The sequence below is a fragment of the Scyliorhinus canicula genome, chromosome 8 (assembly GCF_902713615.1).
Source record: "Scyliorhinus canicula chromosome 8, sScyCan1.1, whole genome shotgun sequence".
Taxonomy (NCBI): Eukaryota; Metazoa; Chordata; class Chondrichthyes; order Carcharhiniformes; family Scyliorhinidae; genus Scyliorhinus; species Scyliorhinus canicula.
Genome location: NC_052153.1, coordinates 155,147,537 through 155,175,448, shown reverse-complemented (window position 1 = coordinate 155,175,448; position 27,912 = coordinate 155,147,537). Strand labels below are relative to the sequence as shown.

Sequence of the window (27,912 nt, the reverse complement as noted above, 5' to 3'; positions counted from 1 at the left end):
CAATGTCGACTCGAAAATTACCCCATCCGAGGAGAGAACACGAGGTGATTGTCTCCCTGTACGCGGAAAAGGCCTTTGAAGTACTCATTGAGGTACTAGAACGGTTTGGGCTAGGGACTTTTGTTGATGTGTGTTGGTTGAGAATGGTTCATTGAGTTCTTGCCTCCACTTTTTCTCTTAATCTCACCTGATTTACAGTCAGTTGTGCATTTGGCTGCACAATCAGTTGAGTATGTTGATGAACAAAGGGGATTTACTCTGAATAGGGGATATGACAAAGTTTCATTCAGACTCAACATTAGCTCCCTTCTCTCTACCGATGCTGTCAGACCTGCTGTGATTGTCCAGCATTTTCTGTTTTTGTTTACTCCGAATATATTGGAAGACCTCCTCGGCTCTGTCCAGAACCTGTCTTGTGGTATTTGGCATGCAGTAACCATCTAATAAAGTAAAAAGTAATCATTTTTTTTAAATAAATGTTTTTATTCTCCATTTTTGCATTTTCCTCAAATTTACACCCCACCCACAAACAGTAAATGGTAACAAATACAAAATCAATCCCCTTAACAATAACAACGATCCCATCCTCTCACCACCCCAAACAACGACCCACCTGTCAATATATGCATCCAATAAAACAAACCCTCCCACGGTGGAAACAAAAAGCAACGGAGAAAAAGAAAAAAGGAGTCCGGGACCGCTCATAGTCACCATAGTCCACTCCCCCACCCCCCCCCACACACACACTCAACGCCGTCCAACCTCTGAAAGAGTGCCGTACATGGTACCCAAGAGTTGTAAACACCCAACTCCTTCCCAACTCCTCCCGTCCACTACCTCTTGTAAAACTCCTTCCCCCAACCTCGGTTCCTTCCCCTCCAACTTTCCACCCCGGCTAGACCACTCTGATCCTGTTCTGCCAGGCTCCGATGGCAGCAGCCCCTCCCTCCACCTCCCGTTCACTGGCCGGCATAGACCGGCCAGCGTGGACGCCCCCGCCTGGATCCTTTCCCCCTTGCCCGACCCTAGGAACGCCCAGAAATCCCCTTTTAGCGCACAAACCCCGGATATCCACCTACACCCCAAAGAGCCCTCACTTCGAGTGAAAGTCCCATCACTTCCCTTGTCCAAATATATACAACACTGGCTCCTGTAGCCCCTACACACAAGCAGTGAAACAAACAAACAAAAACAAAGAAAGTACAGTCATGAGGTTACATCGGCACATGGTCATTTCTTGATTTCTCAGTTCTGCCACAGTCCTTCTGTCTTTGCAAACTCCTCCGCCGTTCCAAGATAAAAGTCCTTGAGCTTGTAAGTCACCCTCAGCTTCGCTCGATATACAATGCTGCACTGCACCTTGCTAATGTACAGTGCCCTCTTCACCCGGTTGAAAGCAGCCCGCCTCCTCGCCAGCTCCACCGTAAAGCCCTGGTATACACTTATACCAGCTCCAGCACCACCTGCTTCTGCTTGGCCCAGCGCAGGACCTTCTCCTTCACACTGTACCTACGGAAGCACAGAGTCACTACCCTTGGCGGCTGTAAAAGGTAATCATCATTGTCACAAGTAGTCTTACATTAACACTGCAATGAAGTTACTGTGAAAAGCCCCGAGTCGCGACATTCGGGCACCTGTTCGGGTACACAGGGAGAATTCAGAATGTCCAAATTACCTAACTTGCACTATTTTCGGGACTAATAGCTTCTGCTGTAGTTTTACTAGCTTGGGGTCCACTTCTATGGTATCTCGTGATGTTCTTGTGCTCTGCATTTTTTCATAATATAATAATTGCTTATTGTCACAAGTAGGCTTCAATGAAGTTACTGTGAAAAACCCTAGTCGCCACATTCCATCGCCTGCTCGAGGAGGCTGGTACAGGAATTGAACCTGCGCTGCTGGCCTTGTTCTGTATTACAAGCCAGCTGTATAGCCCACTGTGCTAAACCAGCCCCATTAAACAAGGATTGATGTTTGGTGTGAGAGGGATCAGGGCTATGTCAGAAGTTTGTTTTTTAAAGGGTAATTTAGCGTGGCCAATCCACCTACCCTCCACATTTTTGGGTTCTGGGGATGTGACTCAGGCAGACACGGGGGAGAATGTGCAAACTCCACAAGGACCAGGGATCGAACCCGGGTCCTCGGTGCCATGAGGCAGCAGTGCTAACCAGTGCTCCATCATGCTGTCCAAGAAGTTCAACTTACAGATTGTAGCAGCGTCTATTGCTACTGTTGATGACAAAGATGATTCATGAATATCCAGTTTTGGCCTGGTGACTATTGAAAATTAAGTTGTATTTATCATTGTTGTGCCACAAGACACGATGGAGGATTATAGTTACTGTAAATGAAGATGGAGTCCTTCCATTTTGATCTTAAACAGGCAGATGAGTACGGTCAGGTGGACTATTCTCTTGTAGTGGTTCTTTGCACCAGCTGCCGTAAGCCCAGTTTGGTAATGGTGCCTTTCAGAGCAGTCATTTTCAAACTGAGTTGTGACTTGCAGGTGGGTGTAGGGAGGGTTGCGGAGCGATCGGTTGCAGCGTTCCCAATCATGAGACTTGCCCAACGGCTGCGACCGTCTTTTAAAAATGCTGGCTATGATCTTTTGAAAGCGATGATGTCACGTGCGCTTGGCGAAAAAGTATTGAGGAGCGATTCCTCCATTTTGTAGCTGAATCAAGCAACAGGACTGTGAAGAACTGAAGATGGATCATTTTGGAATAAGAAAGGGGCCAGAGAGACGAACTGAATCTGCTGGAGAGTATCTCAGGAGAGACCTCAGCAGGACAAGGCAGTATTGGCGCATGCTCGAGGGCCTCTTTTGAATAACCCATTAAGAAAAAGCCTAAAACAGGAACAAAGCAGTATAAAGATGATTTCTTGAGGTATGGATTTATTAATTATGCCAGTGCATATCAGGATGCAAAGCCCATGTGCGCTATATGCAGGGAAGTACTGGCAAATGAAAGAATAAAAACCCTTAGAATTTCAAAGGTATTTGAAGACTAAACATGGTGAGCTTGAGAACAAACCTCCTTGGGGGTTTTTTTTTCAAAGGATGCAGCGAGAATATAATCATCAGCTGAAGTCTAGGAGAAATGTAACATTGAGTGACATAGGAATTCGGAGCTGCAGTCGGCAATTCAGCCCTTCGGGGCTCTGCCATTCAATCAGGTAATGGCTGATCTCTTCCTGGTCTCAAAGCCAGTTATCTACCCGATACCCATACGCTTTTTTTTTTTTTTTTTTAAATAATTTTTATTGAATTTTTCAAAATACAAACATTTTAACCCCCCCTACATTTACATTTAAATTATAACAACACAAAGTCAAACCCCCCTACTTAACAGGAAAAAGAAAAAGAATCCCCCCCCCCCCCCCTACCCGCGCGTCCCCCACCCCCCCCCCCCCCCCCGCCGGCGAACCGACAGTCAGACCAACTTATCATTTCTAGCAGCGTCCTCGGGCAGGCCTTGCCCGTGCCACCGCCGCTACCGTACTTCCTTCGTCGTTGTCCCCCCTCCCCCCCCCCCTCCCCCCCTCCCGCCCTCCCCTCCCCTCCCGGGTTGCTGCTGTCATGGCCTCAGTTTCTATCTCTGATCCAAGAGGTCTAGGAAGGGTTGCCATCGCCTGGAAAACCCCTGCACCGACCCTCTCAGGGCGAATTTGATCCTTTCCAATTGGATGAAGTTTGCCATGTCGTTTAACCAGGTGTTAACACTCGGAGGCCTTTCGTCCCTCCACTGAATCAGGATCCTCCTCCGAGCCACCAAGGACGCAAAGGCTAATATTCCAGCCTCCCTCGCCTCCTGTACCCCCGGTTCCACCCCAACCCCGAAGATCGCAAGTCCCCATCCTGGCTTGACCCTGGACCCCACCACTCTCGACACCGTCCCTGCCACCCCCTTCCAGAACTCCTCCAGTGCCGGACACGCCCAAAACATATGTGCATGATTCGCAGGGCTTCCCGAACATCTAATACACCTGTCTTCACCCCCGAAAAACCGACTCATCCTTGTCCCCGTCATGTGGGCTCTATGCAGTACCTTAAATTGAATGAGACTTAGTCTCGCACATGACGACGACGAGTTAACCCTCTCCAGGGCGTCTGCCCATGTCCCGTCCTCTATCTGTTCCCCCAGCTCTAACTCCCACTTATCTTTCAGCTCCTCTACTGGTACCTCCTCCACCTCCTGCATAATCTTATAGATGTCCGAGATCTTCCCCTCCCCGACCCAGACCCCTGATAGCACCCTATCACTCACCCCCCTGTCGGGGAGCGCGGGGAACCCCGCTACCTGTCGTCTGGCAAATGCCTTCACTTGGAGGTACCTGAACGTGTTCCCCGGGGGGAGCCCAAATTTCTCCTCCAGCTCTCCCAGGCTCGCAAACCTCCCCTCTATAAACAAGTCCCTCAGTTGTCTAATACCCGCCCTCTGCCAGCTCTGGAATCCCCCTCCTGTGTTTCCCGGCGCAAATCTGTGGTTCCCTCTTAGTGGTGCCCCTATCAGACCTCCCACTTCCCCCCTGTGTCGCCTCCACTGCCCCCAGATCTTGAGGGTGGCCGCCACCACCGGGCTCGTGGTATACCTCGTGGGAGGGAGCGGCCATGGTGCCGTTACCAGTGCCCCTAAGCTTATGTTGCCGCAGGACGCCCTCTCCATGCGCTTCCAGGCTGCCCCCTCCCCTTCCATCATCCACTTTCGTACCATCGCTGTATTTGCCGCCCAGTAATATCCTGAAAGGTTGGGTAACGCCAGCCCTCCACTATCCCTACTCCGCTCCAAAAAGACCCTTCTAACTCTCGGGGTGCCATGTGCCCACACATACCCCATGATACTACTCGTTACCTTCTTGAAAAAGGCCCTGGGGAGGAAGATGGGCAGACACTGGAACAAAAACAAGAACCTCGGGAGGACCGTCATTTTAACTGACTGCACCCTCCCTGCTAGCGACAGCGGCACCATGTCCCACCTCTTAAACTCCTCCTCCATCTGCTCCACCAGTCTGGAAAAGTTCAACTTGTGTAGGGTCCCCCAGTTCTTTGCCACCTGCACCCCCAAATACCTAAAACTTTTAACTGCTCTTTTGAAGGGGAGCCTCCCAATTCCCTCCCCTTGGTCTCCCGGGTGTATTACAAAGACCTCACTTTTCCCCAGATTTAATTTATATCCCGAAAAGTCCCCGAACTCCGCTAGTATCCCCATCACCTCCGGCATTCCCCCCTCCGGGTCTGCCACATACAACAACAAATCATCCGCATAGAGCGAGACCCGATGTTCCTCCCCTCCCCTTGTCAGTCCTCTCCACCCCCCTGAACCCCTCAGTGCCATCGCCAACGGCTCAATCGCTAATGCAAAGAGTAAGGGAGATAGGGGACATCCCTGCCTAGTACCTCGATGGAGCCCAAAATATTCTGACCTCCTCCCGTTTGTTACCACACTTGCCATCGGAGCTGAATAGAGCAGTTTTACCCACTTGATAAATCCCTCCCCAAACCCAAACCTTTCCAACGTCTCCCACAAGTATTCCCACTCCACCCTGTCAAATGCCTTCTCCGCGTCCAGCGCTACCACTATCTCCGCCTCCCCTTCCACTGCTGGCATCATAATCACATTTAACAATCTCCGAACATTTGTGTTAAGTTGGCGTCCCTTCACGAACCCCGTCTGGTCTTCATGGACTACCCCTGGCACACAGTCCTCTATCCTGGTTGCCAGGACCTTTGCTAACAGCTTGGCATCTACATTTAAGAGGGAGATAGGCCTGTAGGACCCGCACTGGACCGGGTCCTTGTCCCGCTTCAAAATCAAGGAGATCAGGGCCTGCGACATTGTTGGAGGCAGAACCCCCCCCTCGCGCGCCTCATTGAAGGCTCGCACCAGCACTGGACCCACCAAGTCCACAAATTTCCTGTAAAACTCCACCGGGAACCCATCCGGCCCCGGCGCCTTCCCCGCCTGCATCTGGCCTATCCCTTTAATTAGCTCCTGCAGCTCTATCGGCGCCCCCAACCCTTCCACCAGCTCCTCCTGTACCTTTGGGAACCCCAATTTGTCGAGAAAGTTCTTCATTCCCCCTCTCCTCTTCGGCGGTTCAGACCTATACAATTCCCTATAGAAGTCCCTAAAGACCCTATTCACCTCTTGCCCCTTCTGCACTACATCCCCACCCCTCTCTCTCACTCCCCCAATCTCTCTGGCTGCATCTCGCTTACGAAGCTGGTGTGCCAGCATCCTGCTCGCCTTTTCCCCGTACTCATACGCCGCACCCTGCGCCCTTCTCCACTGCATTTCCGCCTTCCTAGTGGTCAGTAGGTCGAACCGGGCCTGCAAGCTACGCCGCTCCCTTAATAGCCCCTCCTCTGGCGCCGCCGCATATTTCCTATCTACTTCTAGGAGCTCCCCCACCAGCCTCTCCCTTTCCTGCCTCTCCTTCCTCTCTCTGTGTGCCCTTATGGAGATCAGCTCTCCTCTAATCACTGCTTTCAAGGCCTCCCAGACCGTCCCCACCTGCACCTCACCTGTGTCATTCGTACCCAGATAGTTCTCAATGCCCGTTCTCACCCTTCTGCACACCTCTTCGTCCGCCAACAGCCCTACATCCAGGCGCCACAACGGGCGTTGGTCCCGCGCCTCCCCCATGTCCACGTCCACCCAATGTGGTGCATGGTCCGATATCGCAATGGCTGAGTACTCCGTGTCCTGCACTCTCGGTATCAGCCCCCTGTTCAATACGAAAAAATCAATCCTAGAGTACACTCTGTGGACGTGGGAGAAAAAAGAATACTCCCTCGCCCTAGGCCTACCAAATCTCCATGGGTCTACCCCTCCCATCTGCTCCATGAACCCCCTTAACACCTCTGCCGCTGCCGGCCTCCTATTCGTCCTGGAACTCGATCTATCCAGCCCAGGGTCTAACACCGTATTAAAGTCCCCTCCCATGATCAGGCCCCCTGCCTCCAGTCCCGGGATGAGGCCCAGCAGGCGCCTCATAAAACCCGCGTCGTCCCAGTTCGGGGCATACACATTTACCAGTACCACACTCTCTCCCTGCAGCCTACCCCTCACCATCACGTACCTGCCCTCCTTGTCTGCCACCACCTCTGCCGCCACAAACGACACTCTCTTTCCCACCAAAATCGCCACCCCCCGGTTCTTGATATCCAAGCCTGAGCCCATACGCTTTTAATGCATTTTTAAAAATCCGAAATATATCTATCACGTTCTTGAAATCATTTAATTACTCCAATTCCACTGCACTATGGGGCAGCGAGTTCCACAAATTCACCACCCTCCTGCGAGAAACGGTTCCTCCTCATCTCATTTCTAAATCTACCGCCTCTCAACCTACATCTATGATCTCTCATTCTAGATTGCCCTACAAGGGGGAATATTTGGTCTGCGATGCTTTTATCAGTTCCTTTTAGTATATTGTATAACTTGATCAGAGCCCCTCTCATCCTTCTAATCTTTATTAGTGCCACAGGTAGGCTTACATTAATACTGCAATGAAGTTACTGTGAAAATCCCCTAGTTGCCACATTCCAGCGCCTGTTCGGTACACTTGATGGAGAATTTAGAATGTCCAGTTCACTTAACAAGCACGTCTTTCGGGACTTGTGGGAGAAAATCAGAGTGCCCAGAGGTAACCCATGCAGACACTGGGAGAATAGTGACCCAAGCCGGAAATCAAACCCAGGTCCCTGGTGCTGTGAAGCGACAATGCTAACCACTGTCTCACCAACATCCGATACAATTGCAACAACACTTCTCTACTTTTATACTCCAGTCCTTTTGCAATAAACGCAAACATTCCATTTGACTTTTTAATGACATGCTGTACCTGCATACTAAATTTCTGGATTAATGAACAGACAGCCCTATCCTTCTGCCCAGACTCATTTTGAATCTGCTTTCCATTTAAATAATTTGACTTTCTATTCTTTCGGCCAAAATGGGTAACTTCACACTCATCTACGTTAATCTCCTTCTGCCAAATTTTGGCCTAGTCTCCTTAGCCTATCTGTATACATCTGTAAAATCTTTATCTCCTTTTCACAGCCTTCTTTCCCACCTATTTCAATATCCTCCACAAATTTTGCTATGTTGCACTCTGTAACCTGCTTGCAGATCATTTGTATAGATTATGAACTGTTGAGACCAGCCAGAAAAGGATCTATTTATCCCGACCCTCATTTATCCTGACCCTGTTTTCTGTCAGTTATTTAATCCTCAATCCAATCTAGTCCTCTACTCCCAATTCACTGTGATCTCATCCCACCTCCGTGGTTACGTCCTCAAAAGAACTCGAGCAAAGGGTTTGACCCGTTTCTGAGAGCCTGGGCCAAACTGTTTTCTGCTTTCTCAAAGCATTTTTTGCTTTAGCAGACTTTGCTTTTGTGGTGACCCTGCGAGCTGACATTGTAAATGAATCTCTTTCCTTGCACATCCCCTCAATGCCTTTCAAAACAACTGACATCACGCCCCTCCAAAAAAAGATACCATTCATTCTTCTGTCCTTGCAAGCCTCCAACAAATTTGCCGCCTAGCTTTCCTCTATACAGGTAGTTGACTGCCAAACCTTTACCCACTTCTGAGGTTCCATGGTTTCCACTGCCTCCACAACATAGAGGAGGTTTAACTAAAGTTGTTCTCAATGTCTGACTAACTGTGTTGCACTTTTCTCTACTGTGTTTTACTAATCGCTGTAACTGTTGGTATGATGACCACAACATCCTGTTTCCAGCATCTTTCTCCATTTTCTAGTTTGATGTTTACATGTCATTTTGATATTTACATATCATCCGTATTGAGTGAATGCAAGAACCAACGTGAGCATTACTTTGTCCCTTAAACAAAACAACATGATGAAACACCAGGAAACCTGTTTTTGGGTGGCTTTGATTATGGAAGGAATGCTAGCCTAGATATTGGAGAACTCCCTTCCCTGCTTGAATACAGGGGCTGGTTTAGCTCACTCAGCTAAATTGCTGGCTTTTAAAGCAGGCCAGCAGCACGGTTCGATTCCCGTACCAGCCTCACCGGACAGGCGCCGGAATGTGGCGACTAGGGGCTTTTCACAGTAACTTCATTGAAGCCTACTCGTGACAATAAGCGATTTTCATTTTTCAACATTTATTTGAAAATGGCACACCTGACAATATAGTAATCATCCAATTCTAACCTACCCCAATTTCGAAGCACTTTATTTTAGTTTTAACAAAATAGTCTAAAATGCTGGAAGTTCTCTTTATTTGTCTATCATACTAGTGTTGGGATGGTAAGAGGTGAACTACATGTAATTTGGTCTTTTTTTTTTGACTAGCAATTCCACATTAAATGCTAGAAGAGTTTCCATTCAAATTTGCTAGAAAAATAGCATTGTTATTATATATTTTGAGTTCAACTTGGATCAGTTCTGTACATGTCCTATTGAGTGTTTTTGTCATTGTCGTCCCAGCTCCTGCAAACACTATGTAAATTCCTGCTCAAAGTGCAGTTCTGCCTATGGCAAGTATGTGATGAATGTGAAGTATTTTGAGCAGCAAGATTGCTATAGCATAATCAACTTGTTATTGGGGTTTAAAGAAGCAAGGAAAGTTTGTGTACGATGAGATGTAGGATTGGAAGTCTATCCAAAGGGATGAATAGGTTTCTTGAGCCTATTGCGTATGTTCCCTAGCGGTGCTTTTGCAGCATGGGCACCAGTTGACGCAAACCATATTCTTGCTGTTTTGGTATCTTTTGTGGAAATTTGAAATTGGTCAAATCTTAGTTTGACTGCTTCGTAGGAACTAATTCAAATGAAGCAGAATTGTCTTTCACTTTGGTTATGATGACTTGCATTATGCCAATGTTCAGTATTTTGCTACATATTTTTGCTGCATATATCTGTAGCATCTATTATGATGTATTTAGCACTTGTGATGTCACTGCATTTATGAAATGTAAATTTGTACAGTGGGATTCTCCTTGATGAAGCAAACCCAAAGAAGTTTTTTTTAGCAGACTGTGTGCATTCTTTTTATATGTGTAGTTGAATTATTGTTTACCAGTGAAAGTGTAGTGTCATTGTTTACTTGAATCTTGTAGTAGACAGGTTCGGTGTTATTTGGAAACTTCAATTTTAATAGAGCAGCAAAATGGATGGGTTATTTTAAGGAAGAATAATGTATGGCACCAGTTTATTATTCAATTTTATTACTTTAGGTGTATTTTTAAAAAAGTTTCAGCAAATTTAGGTGTGTTTAAAAGTACAGACCGTTATTGGAGCATCATTTTCCTGTTTCTATTTTACAGACCTGGGAGTTCTCCATAGGACTCCTGTTTCATCTCTCTCAAATACAGGTTTTCTTATTGGACCACTTGCTTTTACTGAAAGACCCTCTTCATATTCGCCAGTTTCTAGAAAACCTAAAATGTCTAACCCGGTTAGTCAGTTACCTATTCCAGCTGAGAACCTGGGCAAGGTAGAAAATATACTCGACACCGCTAGTGACCACCTCAAGGTGAGTAAAGTTGATTTTAAAGAAAGAGAATCTCATTATTGGCAACATATTCAATGATCAATTGATTATGAAAGAATTATGATTACCTGGAAAATCTTAAAGCATTTTCAGCGTGTTGACATTGAGTGGATTGAAGGAACTATTTGGCCATGTGAGAGGGGTGCATTATTTATTGTTAGGACAAAGACACTTCAGTAATGCTTTTGTAAACAGCTTATTGCAAGTTGTTCTGCTCAGTTCTGTATAATCTACAATCCAAATACCAAATTGGTAACACTCTCACTAGTCAAACAACAGAACTCCACAATGAAAGATTGTTAGTAATTCGACGTAATGATTTAATTTTATAAGAGATGCTGATGGGGAATTACTTTTAAAGCAAGTTTACACTGTTAGGTTTGAAATAATTTTGTTAATTAGACTGTAGTGAAAATGTGTTTGTGTATATCTATAATTTAAAAAATATATATATTTTGAAAGTACATAGATAAAGTCGCCATAGTCCCAGTTGACCACAGGCTGTTTTCCCCTTTCAGTGGTAGAGCTGACTAATGGTGGTTTAACCGGAGGATCACCACACCTCAGGCGAGGGGCAAGGTTGAGCAGGCAGGCCTTCATGAAAGTAGATCATTTCAATTTAAATGACAAAGTAGAAGAATGTCATCTTAAAAATAGAACTGGAAATGGGCTATTTGTGCCTAAATATAATGACTGATTATTAGCTTTACACCTTCCTGCAATATTTCCATTTCTCTTTTTATCCAAAAACCTATTGATCTGTCTTGAACTTATCAACAACTGAGCATTCACAGCTCTCTAGTTCAGACAGTTACCAATATTCACAACATTGTTCACTGAAAAGATGTCTCAATTTCTCAGTCCTAAATAACAAACTCTTTATTCTGAGACTTCACGCTTCTCCATATTATATTCCACCTGCCATGTTCTTACCCACATATGTAATATGTATATATCCTTCTGCAGTCTTTTGGCATGCTCACAGCTTACTTTCCCATCTAACTATGTCATTAGAAAACTTGGGATGGCTGGACTTGGTCCTCTCATCTAAATCCTTGATATAGATTATAAATAGCAGTGCGCCGCGCTGATCTTTGTGATATCCCATAATGAGAAAGTAATGAGCAGCTGCACTAAAAAGAGTGCAGAGGGAACAACTGGAATTTAAATTCAACATTTAAATTAAACCTCTTGCAACAGCGGGGGGTTTGAGTGGAGATAATAGTTTGATCTTAAGTAATCACAATATTGCTATTAGTGCTGCAATTACCTAAATACATTTAATTTCCAGTACTTGCTTAAGTAAATTGTATAAGTAAATGAGATTGAAAAATGGTCCATACAAGTACAATTTTGATGCACAAGATGCTGCTGTTTTATAAAATGTAATCACTAATCAAATTTTGATGTTTCTTAAGACCGATGTTCTGTCTGAAATTCGCCAATGGAGGTTGTCAATTGTTGAGCAGCATGAACAGGAGTTGCAAGATGAAAGGATGAAACACGAAGCTCAAATTGCACAAATAGCCTGTCAGACTGAGAATTTGAACCAGCTGATTTGTACATATGAGGATTCAGTTCGAAGGAAAGATGAGGTACAGTAATTGCTATGCAGAATACTAAAAAAAAACATCAAAAATAAATCCAGATATTTCAAAATAATTAAATAAATCATGTTTAAAAGAGCAGTTAAAGATCCACAGTCCAGCCTACTGTTCAGAGATGGTTCAAAGTCAGTTATATTTGTTAAAAAATTCTCATTTTGGGACTTGCTCATCTGCAATATTCTTAATTGTATTTGCACATGGTAGAGAAATATCATAACCCCACATCATTGGGATTTAGTAGCTAAAATGCTACCCCAGTGATTTTCTTTTTTGTTTTGTTTTATTTGTTCTTGGAATGTGGGCATCTCTGCCTGGGCTAGAATTTGTTGCCCATTTCTAGTTGCCCTTGAACTGAGTGGCTCACCATGCCACTTCAGTGGGGGGCAGTTCAACTGCATTGCTGTGTAGGTCTGGAGTCGCATGTCGACCAGAGCTTCAAGAAGACCACCATCATACCAGTGCCAAAGAAAAACCAGGCAACGTGCCTCAATGACTACCGTCCGGTGGCCCTGACTTCAGTCGTAATGAAGTGCTTCGAGCAGTTGGTCATGAAACGCATCACCTCCATACTCTCAGAACGCCTTGATCCGCTGCAATTTGCATACCGCCTCAACTGGTCCTCAGACTCCCTGGCCGTATACTCATCCCTCGAGCATCTCGACAAGAAGGACTCCCACATCAGACTCCTATTTATTGACTACAGCTCCGCCTTCAACACCATAATCCCAGCCAAGCTCATATCAAAGCTCCAAAACCTAGGACTTGGCTCCTCCCTCTGCAACTGGATCCTCGACTTTCTAACCCACAGACCACAATCAGTAAGAATAAACAACACCACCTCCACAATAGTACTCAATACCAGGGCCCCTCAAGGCTGCATACTTAGCCCCCTACTATACTCCCTGTACACAGACGGCTGTGTGGCAACATTTGGTTCCAACTCCACCTACAGATTTGCTGATGATATGACCATAGGGGGCCGGATCTCGAATAACAACGAGTCAGAATACAGGAGGGAGACTGAGAACCTAGTGGAGTGGTGCAGTGACAATCTATCCCTCACCCTCAGAAGGAGGGGACACAGAAGTAGTGGCTGCAATGGATGCAGAGAAAGCCTTTGACCAGGTGGAATGGGAGTACCTGTGGGAAGCGTTAAGTAGGTTTGGATTTGGTGAGGGATTCATAGGGTGGGTCAAGCTACTGTATCAGGCCCCCGTAGCAAGTGTATCCACGACCCGGCTGAGGTCAGAGTATTTTAGGCTGCACCGAGGGATGAGGCAGGGGTGCCCCCTATCCCCGCTACTATTTGCCCTGGCAATTGAGCAGTTGACCATAGCGCGGAGGACTTCAAGGAACTGGAGGGGGCTGGTCCGCAGGGCGGAAGGAGCACCGGGTTTCACTCTACGCCGACAACCTGCTAGTGTATATTTCGGACCCGCTAGAGGGGATGTGGGAGGTCATGCGGATCCTAAGGGCCTTTGGGAGCTTCTCTGGGTACGTTGAACGTGGGGAAAAGTGAGCTGTTTGTAATCCACGCTAGGGGTCATGAGGAATGAATGGGAGAGCTCCCGCTCAAGATGGTGGAGAGGAGCTTTCATTACCTAGGTATACAGGTGGCTAGGAACTGGGATGCTCTACACAGGCTCAATCTATCTGCTTGTAAAGCAGATGGAGGGAGACTTTAAAAGGTGGGACATGCTCCCGCTTTCCCTGGCGGGAAGGGTGCAGACCGTAAAAATGACGGTCCTCCCCAAATTCCTGTTCGTTTTCTAGTGCCTTCTCATCTTCATCCCCAAATCCTCCTTCAAGTGGGTGAACAGGATTATCACAGGATTTTTGTAGGCAAACAAGATCCCGCGAGTTAAAAGTGTTTGGAGCGCAGTGGGGGGGGGTTGGCACTTCCGAACTTCTGTAGCTACTACTAGGTGGCTAATGTAGCCATGGTTAGGAAATGGGTAATGGAGGAGGGGTCGGCGTGGGGCCGTAAAGGCGGCATTATGCAAAGGCACCAGCCTAGGGGCACTAGTAACGGCACCGCTGCCATTCTCGCCGGCACGATACACCACAAGCCCGGTGGTGACAGCAGCACTGAGGGTCTGGGGTCAGTGGAGAAGGCACAGGAAGGAGGAGGGGGCCTCAGTTTGGACCCTGATACGGAACAATCATAGATTTCTTCCAGGCAAGATAGACAGGGGTTTCAAAGCTTAGGGGTTTCAGGCATTAGAAGGATGGGGGACCTGTTCACTTTCCCTAGCTTGAAGGCGCTGGAGGAGAGGTTCAGTCTGCCCCCTGGAAACGCCTTTAGATACCTCCAAGTCCGCGACTTTCTCAAAAAACAGGTGGGGACATTTCCGTTGCTACCCCCTCGTAGGATACAGGACTGGGTGGGGTCTGTCATCTGGGTTGGGGAGGGGAAGATGTCGGACATCTACAAGAACTGCAGGAGGCAGAGGAATCCCCAGTGGAGGAACTGAAGGGCAAGTGGGAGGAGGAGCTGGATGAGGGCCTGTGGGCTGATGCCCTGGGCAGTTTAAATTCCTCCTCATCATGTGCCAGGCTCAGCTTAATTCAGTTTAAGGTGGTACATCGGGCACACATGACGACGGCGAAAATGAGCAAGTTCTTTGGGGTGGAGGACAGCTGTGCGAGATGTTCAGGGAGTCCAGCGAACCATGTCCATATGTTCTGGGCATGCCTGGCGCTTAAAGAATTCCGGCAGGACTTTTCATTTAATGTATATTCTCTTTTTGTATAATGATAACAGCCACCTAGTTTCGTTAAATATTTTCCTTTTACTTTTCTGTTACTTGTTATGTAAAAATTCTGTTTGGGGGAAAAAAGCTTTAATAAAAATAAATTTTTAAAAAATCTATCCCTTAATGCCAGCAAAACTAAAGAGCTAGTCATTGACTTCAGAAAGCAAAGTACTGTACACACCCCTGTCAGCATCAATGGGGCCGTGATGGAGATGGTTAGCAGTTTCAAATTCCTAGGGGGTACACATCTCCCAAAAATCTGTCCTGGTCCACCCATGTCGAAGCTACCACCAAGAAAGCACAGGAAACTAAGAAAATTTGGCATGTCTACACTGATTCTGACCAACTTTTACAGATGCACGATAGAAAGCATCCTATCTGCCTACATCACAGCCTGGTATGGTAACTGTTCGGCCCAAGACCGCTAGAAACTTCAGAGAGTCGTGAACACCGCCCAGTCCATCCACACGAACTTACCTCCCATCCATTAACTCCATCTACACCTCCCGCTGCCTGGGGAAAGCGGGCAGCATAATCAAAGACCCCTCCCACCCGGCCTATTCATTCTTCCAACTTCTCCCATTGGGCAAGAGATACAAAAGTCTGAGAACTGATTCAAAAACAGCTTCTTCCCCACTGTTACCAGACTCCTAAATGACCCTCTTATGGACTCACCTGATCAATACTACACTTCAGTATGCTTCACCCAATGCTAGTGTCTTACGTATGTACATTGTGTTACGCTATTATATATTTTCTTTTATTTCCTTTTCTTTTCATGTACTTAATGATCTGTTGAGCTGCTAGCAGAAAAATACTTCTCACTGTACACGTGACAATAAACAAATCCAATCCAGTAAGGGTGGCAGATTTTCTTCCCTGAAGGACATTAGTGAACCAGATGGGTTTTTACGACAATTGCCGATGGTTTCATGGTCATCATTAGACTTTTAATTCCAGATTTATTATTTTATTGATTCAAATTTCTCCATCTACCATGGTGGGATTCGAACCCAGGACCTTGGAATATTAGCCTGGGGCACTGGATTACTAGTCCAGTGACAATACACTATGGCACTTTACAGCATTCTGGACTCAATATTGAGTTCAGCAATTTCCGATCATAATGTGGACTTCATTTTGTTTTCTTGCTTGTTTTGTGTTTTCTTTCAATCAGCAGCACACCTGCTGTTGCCCCATGTTTCTTTTCTTGCCCCATCACTGTTCCCTTTGGCCCTGGAAAATTAACTCTTCTCTCAGTTAATCTGTCCTGTGGACTTCTGGTGGCAACATGTAGAAGGAGGTTGCATGCAAGATGGCTCCAGCTAGAGTCCTTGGTTCTTGGCCCTTTTCACTCAGTTCCCGGCAGTAATTGTAAGACTTTGTCAAAAAACGCAAGAAGGAATATTGGGAAGAAAGGGGTTTGTGATAGGCAACTCCTGAAGAGCTGAGCAAGGTGCGGAGTCCAATGGGATCGAAGATGGCGGAGGTAAACTCGTCGGGTGGGGCCACATCTATTACGGTGGATAAGCTGACGGAGGGTAAAGGCTGTTGAATTTGAAATGCAAGAAGAGAGATGATGGAGACCCTCAAAGGTCGATGGAGGACGCATTGGTTCAGATAAAGGAGGCATTGGAAAAGATTTCTGAGATGGTGCAGGAGCATGGTGACGTGTTGAAAGGTGGGGGGAGAAGACCCTGTGACAATAGTGACCAGTTGGTCGCATTGGAGGGTGGAGGACATGCACAAAGGCCTCGAGGGCTAAGGTCGAGCACTTGCAGAGGTGAGATAGTCTTCCTTTGTCTTTGGTGGGCAGAATTCAGTCGCTGTTTTACCACATTTCTGTTTTTGTTTCAGTGTTTGCTGGTTTTTCTGCCAAAATCTTTCTTTGGGAGATTTGAGAGATAGATTTTATGCTTTATTTGGGTGGGTAAAGTAGCTAGGATTCGGAAGATGGTCCTTCAGAGGGACCAGTAGTCAGGGGGCTTGGCATTACAGAGCTTAATATTATTACTGGGAGGTGAATGTGGAGAAGGTACTTGAGTGGTGTGGAGATCCTAAGGCTGTATGGATGCGGATGGAGTCTGGTTAGTCTAGTCAATTAGTGATGGCCTCGCTTCCATTTTCTTCAGGGAAAGACTCAGCCAAACCGGTCGTGGTCTCCACATTGAAAATAGGGAGACAGTTTTGGCAGCACTTTAAATTTGGAGCGGAATCAAAGCTGGTGCCGTTTTATGCAAACCATATGTTTGAGCTGGCAAGATTGGATTTAGGGGTTGGGAGGAGAAGCGGGTGGAAGGGATGAGCTTTTTGTTTTTGGAGGGGCGATTTGCGAGCTTGGAGAAGCTGTCATGGAAATTTGGCATTGCAGCTGGATACATTTAGGTATCTACAGATTTTCAATTTTGCAAAAAAGATATATTACTGACATTCCCGGTGGTGCTGCCATCCTCGTTGGAGAGGGTTTTGTCACTTGCTGGGATTGGGGGGGGGGGGGGGGGTACATTGGGGATTTATGGAAGGATTTTGGTGGAGAGAGTTGCAGGAAAGTGGGAGGAGCTGGGGGTGGAATTAGAGGATGGTGTGGAGGGTGACGGTTACGTCTTTGTATGCAAGACTGGGTATAATATAGGGCTAATAGTGCACAGGACCCATTTGATTAGGTCACGGGTTAGTAGGTTGTTTGTGGGAGTAGGCAATAAGTGTGAGCGTTGTGGGAGGTGTCTGGCTAACCATGTGGACATGTTCTGGTCGTGTCCTGAGCTTGAAGTTCTGGGTTGTCTCCTTTAGCACATGTTGGCAATCCTTAAATTGAACTGAAGCCCTGTCCCATGGGGACCATATTTGGGTGTCAGACCAGCTGGAGCTGCAGCCAGGGGCAGGAGCTAATGTTCTGGCCTTCACTTCACTGACTGCTCGAAGGTGGGTACTTCGAGATGGTATGAAGGTCAGCTTCTCTGCTGAGTGCCTCAGTATGGCTGGGGGATCTTGTGGAGTTTTTATACCTCCAGTCTAAGTACTTCTTAAGAGGGGGGGGGGGCAATTGTGGGGTTCGGCTGGAGATGGTAGCCATTTATTCTGTACTTTAAAGAGCTGGTCACCGTTGGTTGCTGGGGAAGAGGAGGGAGTTGGGGGAGGACTTTTACATTTGGCCATTTTTGTTTGGGGGATGTCAGGGGTATAGTTTTGGGGTATTTGTGTTCTATTAAGTATAAAATTGAAAATGTTGAATGAAAAAATAATCTTTCCTGTCTTGCACACTAACACAGACCTTCCTTTTGTCCATGTCCCACCCACCCCTTGCAAGTCCAACTTTTCCCAATTCAGTTGAAAGGTTGCAGACCTGAAACATTAACTCTGGTTCTCTCTCTTACTCATATGCTGCCTAACCTGACTTTTTTTCTAGCACTTTTTTTATCACTTCATCTGGTGCCCCATCTTCAAACTTTAATTGCTGAAGTCTTCAGATTAGTCATTGCTGTGTGTTATCTCTCTTGGCTTTATTTAAATCTGACCAGTCCTGCATATGTTCAACATAATCTCCTTGCTCTTGTACTCTATGTTCCTATTAATAAAGCCCAGAATACTCTGCCTTCTTAACTGAACTCACCACCTTAAATGATCAAGGCACAGATACAGAGGTCACTCAGCTCCTGCACACCTTAAGAATTTTACTCGTTTTACATTGTCTCTCCATGTTCTCCCTAAATACATCACCTCCCACTTTTCTGCAGTGAACTTCACGTGCCACCTATCTGCACACTCCACCAAATTGTCTGCCCTTTTGAAGTTCTACACTGTCCTCTTCATAGTTTACAATACATAAATTGTTTCCTTGCACAACAAAATCTGTATCATTAATGCATAATCGTAGAATCCCTCCACTGCTGAAGAAAACCATTTGGCCCATTGAGTCTACACCGACCCTCTAAAAGAGCACCATACCTGGGCCCATGACCCCACATAACCGTTGGACACTCGGAGCAATTTAGTAAGGCCTATCCACCTAACTTGCACATCTTTGGTCTGTGGGAGGCAACCCAGGCAGACACTGGGAGAATATGCAAACTCCGCAGTTACTCAAGTCTGAATTGAACCCGGGTCCCTGGTGCTGTTGAGGCAGAAGTGCTAGCCACTGTGCTGCCTAGCCGTGGAAAATAAAGAAATGATGGAAGCATTGAACAAATATTTTGGGCTTGTCTTCACTGTAGAAGAGTTAGAAAACTTCCCAAAGATAATTGAAAATCAAGAAAGATTCTGGAGGGGTGAATTAATTTCATCAGGAAAAGGTGCAGGAAAGCTATTAGACCTAATGGCTGACTAGTCCCCAGGACTGGATGTCTGCATCTTGGAATTGTGAAAGAAGTGGTATTCATTGGTTTGAATCTTCCAAAAATTCCTTTGATTGTAGAAGTATCTCAGTGGATTGGTGAAGAGCTAATGTAGCATATTTTATTCCAGAAAGGAGGGAGGTGAGAGCAGGTACCTAGAAGCCAACCCTAGGAAAAGTGGTAGAATCTATTTTGAAGGAAGTTATAGCAGGATACTTAGAAAATCAAATGTGATCAGGCAGAGTCAGCATGTCTTTGTGAACGAGAAATCGTGTTTAACCCGAGTTTTTTTGATTAAGTAACATTCTAGTGGATAAAGGGGAACCAGTAGATGTGGAGTACTTGGATTTCCAAAGACATTTAATAAGGTGCCTCATCAAAGCTTACTACACAAAGCAACATATAGTGTGGGGGTTACATTAGCATGGATAAATAATTGGTTAGCTGGAAACAGTGCGTGGTTTACTAAAGTCCATTTAGGGAAGGAAATCAGTCATCCTTGCCTGGTAACGTGACTCCAGATCCACAGCAATGGGTTGACTCTTAAATGCCCTCGGGGATGGATATTAAGCGCTGACCCAGCCACTGAGGCCCACATCCCATGAATGTGAATCTGTCCTTTGGCTGAAAGAACAGAAAAGTCGTATACTGTTTAAATGGAGAAAGATTACATACCTCATTTGTAGAGGCTCACGCCAATGTTATCCCCGTAACCCATATCTTTGGACACTAGGGGCAATTTAGCATGGCCAATCCACCTAACCTGTACATCTTTGGACTATGGGAGGATACCGTTGCATCCAGAGGAAATCCACGCAGACACTGGGAGATAGTGCACATTCCACACACTTGTCACCAAAGGCTGGAATTGAACCTGGGTCCCTGGCGCTGTGAGGCAGCAGTGCTACCTCTGTGCTGTCCCAATTAAATGAGGAAGGTTAATCATATGCTAATTATTGCCCAATATTTAACCAATGACGAAAGTCTGACTGTGGGCCCCAATGCATCTTGTAAATGCGTAATCTATTTAGAAAACTCTTCTAATATACCTTTGGTGATTTTTCACGCTGGTATTTTTGTTTGAAACTAGTTTAATTATTCTTCCAGAAGTAGTATCAATAAAATGTTATCCTTTAATTGTTGCATTTATTTTTATTTTTATCCACAAAGGTCATCACCAATTTGATTCATGGCATTCAGAATCTGAAAGAGAAGATAGAATTGATGCGCAGATTTACACAGTGGCGACTTCAACATTCAGAAGCAAAAATGGAAGTATGTCAGAAATATCTGCAAAAATATAATTTTAAAGGTTGCTGTTATGAGTGAAATATGGTTCACCTTTGATTTAGTTGAAGATTGTATGCACTGCAGAATACTTAATAACACAATCCTGTGTGATTTATATAAAAAGAGTAAAGGCTTGGTTAACTAAACTTTCCTCTGTCCCACTTGGTTAAATCTGGCTCACAATCCATGTGAGTGAATATACTGTTGTAATAACAATAAATATGTGTGCTGTATGGTATCAGATTATGTTGCATGTGGAAGGATGGGAATATTTCAGAATATTGAAGTTTATAATCAAAATATCATCCAATATTTGGATTCACTGTAGGCATTTAAATTAATCTTTTATGTTTAATTGCCTCATAATCTTGGATGTTATGAAGTACTCCATGATTGCACCCTTCAGTTTAAAAGTTGCTGTTCAGTTTGCGTAGAGTTTCCCAAGTCTCCATTCAATAAAATCGTTATGTAATGACGCAGAAAATACATCACTATTGATGTAGAAGAATTTCGTTTTTTTAAGGAATTCTACAAAAAATGCTTCCTGTCAGCAATTTCAAAGTTTAAAAATAAAATACCACTTTAGCTCCCCAAGAAAGCAGTTAATTCCCAGTGTATTCTGAGCCATGGCAACAGTTTACTGCTGGGCTCAGTTTATTGGATTAGGAAGGGAAAAATTAGTCAGCAGCCCCACTTCTGATATTGCTCCTGTTGTAAGAGTACATGTATAAAAGAGCAAGAAGTTAAAGCCTTCAGGAGGGTAGAAAATGGCACGGTTGGGGACATCATTTTAAAATATGAACCCAGACACACACACACACACACACACACACACACACACACACACACACACACCTGCAGACTTGACGTAATGGCCATCTTGATGGCTTCACTCTTCTAGAGTAGACCAATGGTTCCCAACTTTTTCCTTTGTGCAGACCATAGATCATCATCAGAAGCTTTTGCAGACCCCAATGTTTGCAAGCCTTTTAAAACATTTTTTGCATTGCCTAAGGCTGACGTGCGTCAAACTTGTATATCAACAAGTTAAAAGCACAGCTATTTCCAGTTTACAATACATACAAATACATTGCTGATTATATTACACAAGGAGGTTTGTGAAGCAAAATAGATTGTGAATAATAATGTAGCATCGATTATGACACAATTATTGTACTATATATTTTTCCACAGACCACCAGTGGTCCGCAGATCACAGGGTGGGAACCACTGTTCTAGACCAGGGTTTCTCAGACTGTGGGCCGCTGTGTGTCAAAGAATCCCGACAGTGGAGGAGGAGGACATTCGGCCCATCAGGTCTGCATTGATCCTCTGAAAGAGCACCCTACCTAGACCAACTCCCCCGTCCTGTCCCCATAATCCCACCTAACTTGCACATCCCTGGACACAGGCAATTTATATCAAGTCCAATCCACCTAACCTGCTCATCTGTGTTGGAAGGGTAGCGGAGCAATCAGTTGCGGCATTTCCAATCGCGGGACAAGCATCCAATGACTGCGATCGGCTTTTAAGAATGCCGGCCGTGACCGGCTTTTTTTGAGAATGCAGGCCATTAAAGGCAAATAATGCAGTCTTCCAGCCACAAGTGGCAACATAAGAGCAGATCATGCGCCCAGCATGTACACTGAATTCGCGTGCCCTGTACATCCATGCATTTGGTGCAAAATCACGGAGGTGAGATTTCTCCATTTTCTAGTTGCAAACAAGGCATCAGGACTGTGAAGAGCTGAAGATGGGCCATTTTGTAATAAGTAAGAGAGGACCAGAGACACAAACAGGCCAGGATATCTCAACTGAATCTGCTGAAGAGAACAGCTCTGGAGGGTACACGGCCATTGAAAGTTTGCCAACTGAGTACAAAGTCAAAACTACTACATGTTCCCCTATTGCTCCGACATATTGTAGAAAACGGTGTTAGTAAGGGAACTGGCGAGCCTTAATCAGTTGCATATGGCTGCGCTGATCAGTTTTTGTCTCTACTTTCCAGAGACGTTTCAGATTTTGAAAGAGGTGAGTGAAAAACCCTTTTTGAGTTTGAAACCCCAGAATTGATTATTAATTTACAGCTGACTCAGGACTTCCGGTGGCGGCCATGGAGGAGCAGGTCGCACATTTGATAGTTCCTGCCTGTGACGTTTTTGGACCTTTTTCCCCCGTTTTTTTTCTGGATGTTATGGGATAAATCGGTAAAATGAGACAGTGAGGAGAAATCCCCCTCCAGTGTATGGAGAATTGGACTAGAAGTGGCCGTGTGAGAAGACAAAGTCCTACAAGGAAGACGCGAGCAGAGCTGGCAACGCGGGAAAACATGGCGGAGAGCAAGGGCCGTGGGGAGACGGCACAGTGGTCGACGGAGCAGCTGGTGAAGTTTTTTGAAGATTGCTTCGCCAAGCTGAAGAAGGACACGCTGGACCCGATCAAGGCTTCGATTGATCGTGGTGCAGAATCAAGAGACCCATGCAAGAGCGATCCAGGAGGTGGTGAAAAAGGTGTCCAAGCACAGTGCTGGAGACAAAGGTGGAGGTGATGAATGATCGCCAGAAAAGAATGCAGGAGAAGCTGGAGGACCTGGAAAACGGGTCCAGGAGGCAGAATCTTAGAATTGTTGGCCTCCCCGCAGGCAGTGAGTGATCAGATGCGAGGGCTTATGTGACGGACATGGTGGAGAAGTTGACGGGGGCTGAGGCGTTCCCTCGGCCCCAGGAAGTGGATAGAGCACACCGAGTCTTCGCGAAGACACCCCGAGTAAACGGGTCGCCGAGGTGATGGTGGTACATTTACACCAATTCCTGGACAAGGAACACGTTCTGCGATGGGCGAAGAAAGAACGGAGCAGCAAGTGGGAGAATTGTGAGCTGCGCATTATCAGGACCTGGGTGTGGATTTGGCCAAGAGGCGAGCTGGGTTTAATCGGGCAAAATCGGTCCTCTTTAAGAAGGGCGTAAAGTTTGGGATGTTGTACCCAGCCGGTCTATGGATCACACATGAGGGACGGAACTTCTACTTTGAAACATCAGACGATGTGTGGACTTTTATTAAAGAAAAAAGACTGGAGGTGAACTAAAAGACACTGAAGCCTTGGAGAGTAGTGTGGTGGCGATTTGTTGTGCTGGGTTGTATAAGCAGTGTTATATGTGATAAGGGGCTGTTTAGATGGCTAAAGTTAACTTTGTCTTGCAGGGAGCTGGTTGGGAGGTGCGGTTTCTGGGGCTGTGTTTTCACTGTTTTTTCTGATGTTTGTTTACTGGGGAATGTGATGCTTTGAGTATGTTTGTCCAAGTGGGGGGAGAGGGGAGAAAACAGTGGAGACAAAACTGCTTGGTGCCATGGGCAGGCGCTATCAAGTCAGCTGACTCACGGAAGCACAGTGGGGGGGCTGCAGGTGTTAAGCTGGAGCTTGACTGGGGGGGTTCAGCCCCCGACCAGGCTGATTACATGGAACGTCAGAGGGTTAAATGGGCCGGACAAGATGGCTCGCGTGTTCGCGCATTTGAGGGGGCTGAAGGCGGACGTGGCAATGTTACAAGATACACACCTAAAGGTTATAGACCAGACAAGATTGAGAAAGTGGTGGGTTGGCCAAGTATTCCACTCGGGGCTGGACTCGCCAGGGGGTTGCGATCTTGATGAATAAACGAGTGGCATTCGAGGCAGGGAAAGTTGTGTCAGACAAGGGGGGTAGGTACGTAATGGTGAGTGGGAAGCTGGAGGGGGTGCGGGTGGTACTCGTGAGCATATATGCTGCGCATTGGGACGATGTGGAATTTATGTGGCGGGTGTTAGGTAAAATCCCAGACTTGGAGTCACATAACCTGATTATGGGAGGTGATTTTAACACAGTCATTGATCCGGAATTAGACTGGTCAAAATCCAGGACAGGAAGGAGGCTGGCTGCGGCAAAGGAATTGAAGGTGTTTATGGAACAGATGGGGGGGGGGGAGAATAGACACATGGAGGTTTGCACGGCCAAGGGCGAAGGAGTTTTCTTTTTTTCTCCATGTCCACAAGGTATACTCTCTCACTGACTTTTTTGTTTTGATCAGGGTGTTAATAGGTGGGTGATGGATACTGAGTACTCGGCAATCACAGTGTTGGATCATGCCCCACAGTAGGTGGATCTACGGGTTAGAGCGGAGAGAGGGCAACACCCGCTGTGGAGACTGGATGTGGGGTTGCTAGCGGACGAAACGATCTGTGGGCAGGTGAACAAGTCAATCCAGAACTATCCGGAACCAAATTATATGGGGGAGGTCTCTGCAGCGACGGTTTGGGAAGATTTGAATGCAGTGGTCAGAGGGGAATTAATCTCAATACGGGCCCACAGAGAAAAGGTGGAACAGGCTGAGAGGGATAGGTTAGTGGAGGAGATACTCCAGGTGGACAGGAGATACTTGGAGGCCCCGGATGCAGAGCTACTGAGGGAGCAGCGGAGGTTACAGGCAGAGTTTGGGCTGTTGACTACAGGGAAAGCGGTCGAACAGTTGAGGAAGGCAAGGGGGGCGATTTATGAGTACGGCGGAAAGGCAAGCAGAATGTTAGCACACCAGCTCAGAAAAATTGAAGTGCCCAGGGAGATAGGGAGGGTAAAGAGTAGAGATGGGAATACTGTCCTGGAACCAGTGTGAGTGAATGAGGTGTTTAAGGACTTCTACTGTAAATTATGAGTCAGAACCCCCGGCTGGGGTGGAGGGGATGAAGCAGTTTTTGGATCAGTTGAGGTTCCCGAGGGTAGATGAGGACCTGGTGGAAGTGCTGGGAGCCCCGATTGAGAGTGGGGAAATAATCAAGGGGCTGGAGGGCATGCAGTCCGGCAAGGCCCCAGGGCCTGACGGCTACCTGGTGGAATTCTGTAAGATGTTTTCAGAGGCAGCACGGTAGCATTGTGGTTAGCACAATTGCTTCACAGCTCCAGGCTCCCAGGTTCAATTCCGGCTTGGGTCACTGTCTGTGTGGAGTCTGCACATCCTCCCCGTGTGTGCGTGGGTTTTCTCCGGTTTCCTCCCACAGTCCAAAGATGTGCAGGTTGGGTAGATTGCCCATGATAAATTGCCCTTGGCGTCCAAAATTCTATGATAATCTATGGTTAACCTGGGACAAAAGTTTGGCACAACATCGTGGGCCGAAGGGCCTGTTCTGTGCTGTATTTCTCTATCTATCTATCTATCTATATTGAGCCCACTGCTGGTGAGGACATTTAATGAAGCAAGAGAGAAGGGAGTCCTACCCCCAATAATGTTGCAGGCCTCGATTTCATTGATCCTGAAACGGGAGAAGGATCCAGAGCAATACGGGTCATACAGGCCAATTTCTCTACTGAATGCGGACGTCAAACTGCTGGCTAAGATACTGGCCACAAGGGTAAAGGATTGTGTCCCGGGGATGATAGGGGAAGATCAATGGGATTTGTAAAGGGCAGGCAACTCGAGGCCAATGTTCGAAGGCTTTTAAATGTTATTATGATGCCCTCAGAAGGAAAGGAGGTGGTGGTAGCGATGGATGCGGAGAAGGCTTTTGATCGGGTGGAGTGGGATTACCTGTGGGAGGCACTGGGAAGGTTTGGGTTTGGTGAGGGCTTCATTGACCGGGTTGCTCTATCAGGCACCAGTAGCGAGTGTGCGAATGATCGGCTGAAGTTGGGGTATTTTAAATTACACCGAGGGGCGATGCAAGGATGCCCCCTCTCCCCGTTACTGCTTGCTCTGGCCAACAGAGAACCATTAGTTACTGCGTTGAGAGCCTCGAGGAACTGGAAAGGGCTGATTCGGGGGGGGGGGGGGGGGGGGGGGGGGTGCTGTACGCAAATGACCTGCTCTTGTATATTTCAGACCCGTTGGAGGGGTTGGGGGATTTGGCAATTTTTTGGGGTATAAATTGAACATGGTGAAAAGCGAGATGTTTGTGATTCAGGCAGAGGGCAGGAGAAGTGACTGAGAGCTTAGAATGGTAGGAAAGCGCTTTCGGTATCTGGGAATCCAGGTGGCTCGGGAATGGGAGGCACTGCACAAGTTAAACCGATCCCAGCTGGTAGAACAAATGAAAGAGAACTTTAAGAGATGGGACATGCTCTCGCTATCACTGGCGGGGAGGGTACAGACTGTGCAAATGACGCTCCTCCCAGATTTCTGTTTGTCTTTCAGTGCCTCACCATCTTCATCCCAAGGACCTTTTCAAGCGGGTGATTTTGGGCTTTGTGTGGGCGGGTAAAACCACGCGAATGAAGAAAGTGTTGCTAGAGCGCAGTTGGGGGGGAAAGGTGGGTTGGTGCTGCCGAACTTCTGCAATTACTACTGGGCGGCTAACATAGCCATGATTAGGAAGTGGGTAGTGGGGGAGGGGTCGGTATGGGAGCAGATGGAGGCAGTGTCATGCAAAGACACAAGTTTGGGAGCACTGATAATGACACCTCTTCCGTTCCCGCCGGCCCTATACTCCACAAGTCCGGTGATGGTGGTGGCTCTGAGAATCTGGGGGAAGTGGAGGGAGCATCGGTTTGGACCCCGATTTATAATAATCATCGGTTTGTACTGGGTAGGTTAGATGATGGGTTCCGGAGATGGCAAGGGCACGAGTTAGAAGGATGGAGGATCTATTTATAGACGGGAGCTTCCCCAGCTGGAAAACCTTGGAGGATAAATTTGAATTGGCAGCAGGGAACGGGTATAGGTATTTGCAGGTGCGTGACTTCTTGAGAAAGCAGGTTCCGGCCTTCCCACTGCTGCCGCCACAACGGATACAGGGCAGAGTTGTCTCCAGTACCTGGTGGGAGAGGGGAAGGGTATCAGATATTTACTAGGAGCTTTGGGAGGCGAAGGAAAGCCCGGTTGAGGAGCTCAAGGGCAAGTGGGAGGATGAGTTAGGAGGAGAGATGGAGGCGGTTCTGTGGGCGGATGCCCTAAGCAGGGTTAATACATCCTCATCATGTGCCAGGCTTATCCTGATACAATTTAAGGTAGTCCACCGGGCGCACATGACTGTGGCTCGGATGAGCAAGTTTTTCTGGATAGAGGACAGGTGTGCGAGGTGCATGGGAATCCCAGCAAACCATGTCCACGTGTTTTGGGCATGCCCGAAGCTTAGAGGATTCTGGCGGGGTTCGCTAAGTCAATGTTCATGGTACTTAAAACACGGTGGTGCCGAGTCCGGAGGTGGCGAACTTTGGAGTGTCGGAAGATCCGGGAGTTCAGGAGGGCCAAAGAGGCCGACGTCTTGGTTTTTGCCTCCCTGGTAGCCCGGAGACGGATCTTATTAATGTGGAGGGACTCGAAGCCCCCGAGAGTAGAGACCTGGGTTAGTGACATGGCTGGGTATCTTAGTCTAAAATTTGCCTGAAGAGGGTCAATGTTGGGGTTCACCCGGAGGTAGTAGCCATTCGTCTA

At 46.7% G+C, this 27,912-nt stretch overlaps 1 protein-coding gene across 6 annotated transcripts in view; it reads left to right on the top strand.

Annotated features, from left to right (window-relative positions):
• Positions 1-27,912, top strand: part of poc5 (POC5 centriolar protein homolog (Chlamydomonas)) — a 128,918-nt gene that overhangs the window by 42,929 nt on the left and 58,077 nt on the right. For all 6 annotated transcript variants that reach the window (XM_038805511.1, XM_038805513.1, XM_038805512.1 and 3 more), the window contains 3 exons: positions 10,305-10,513; positions 11,950-12,126; positions 20,396-20,500. In XM_038805511.1, the coding sequence (XP_038661439.1) occupies positions 10,305-10,513; positions 11,950-12,126; positions 20,396-20,500 (491 nt within the window). The remainder of the gene's footprint in view (positions 1-10,304; positions 10,514-11,949; positions 12,127-20,395; positions 20,501-27,912) is intronic.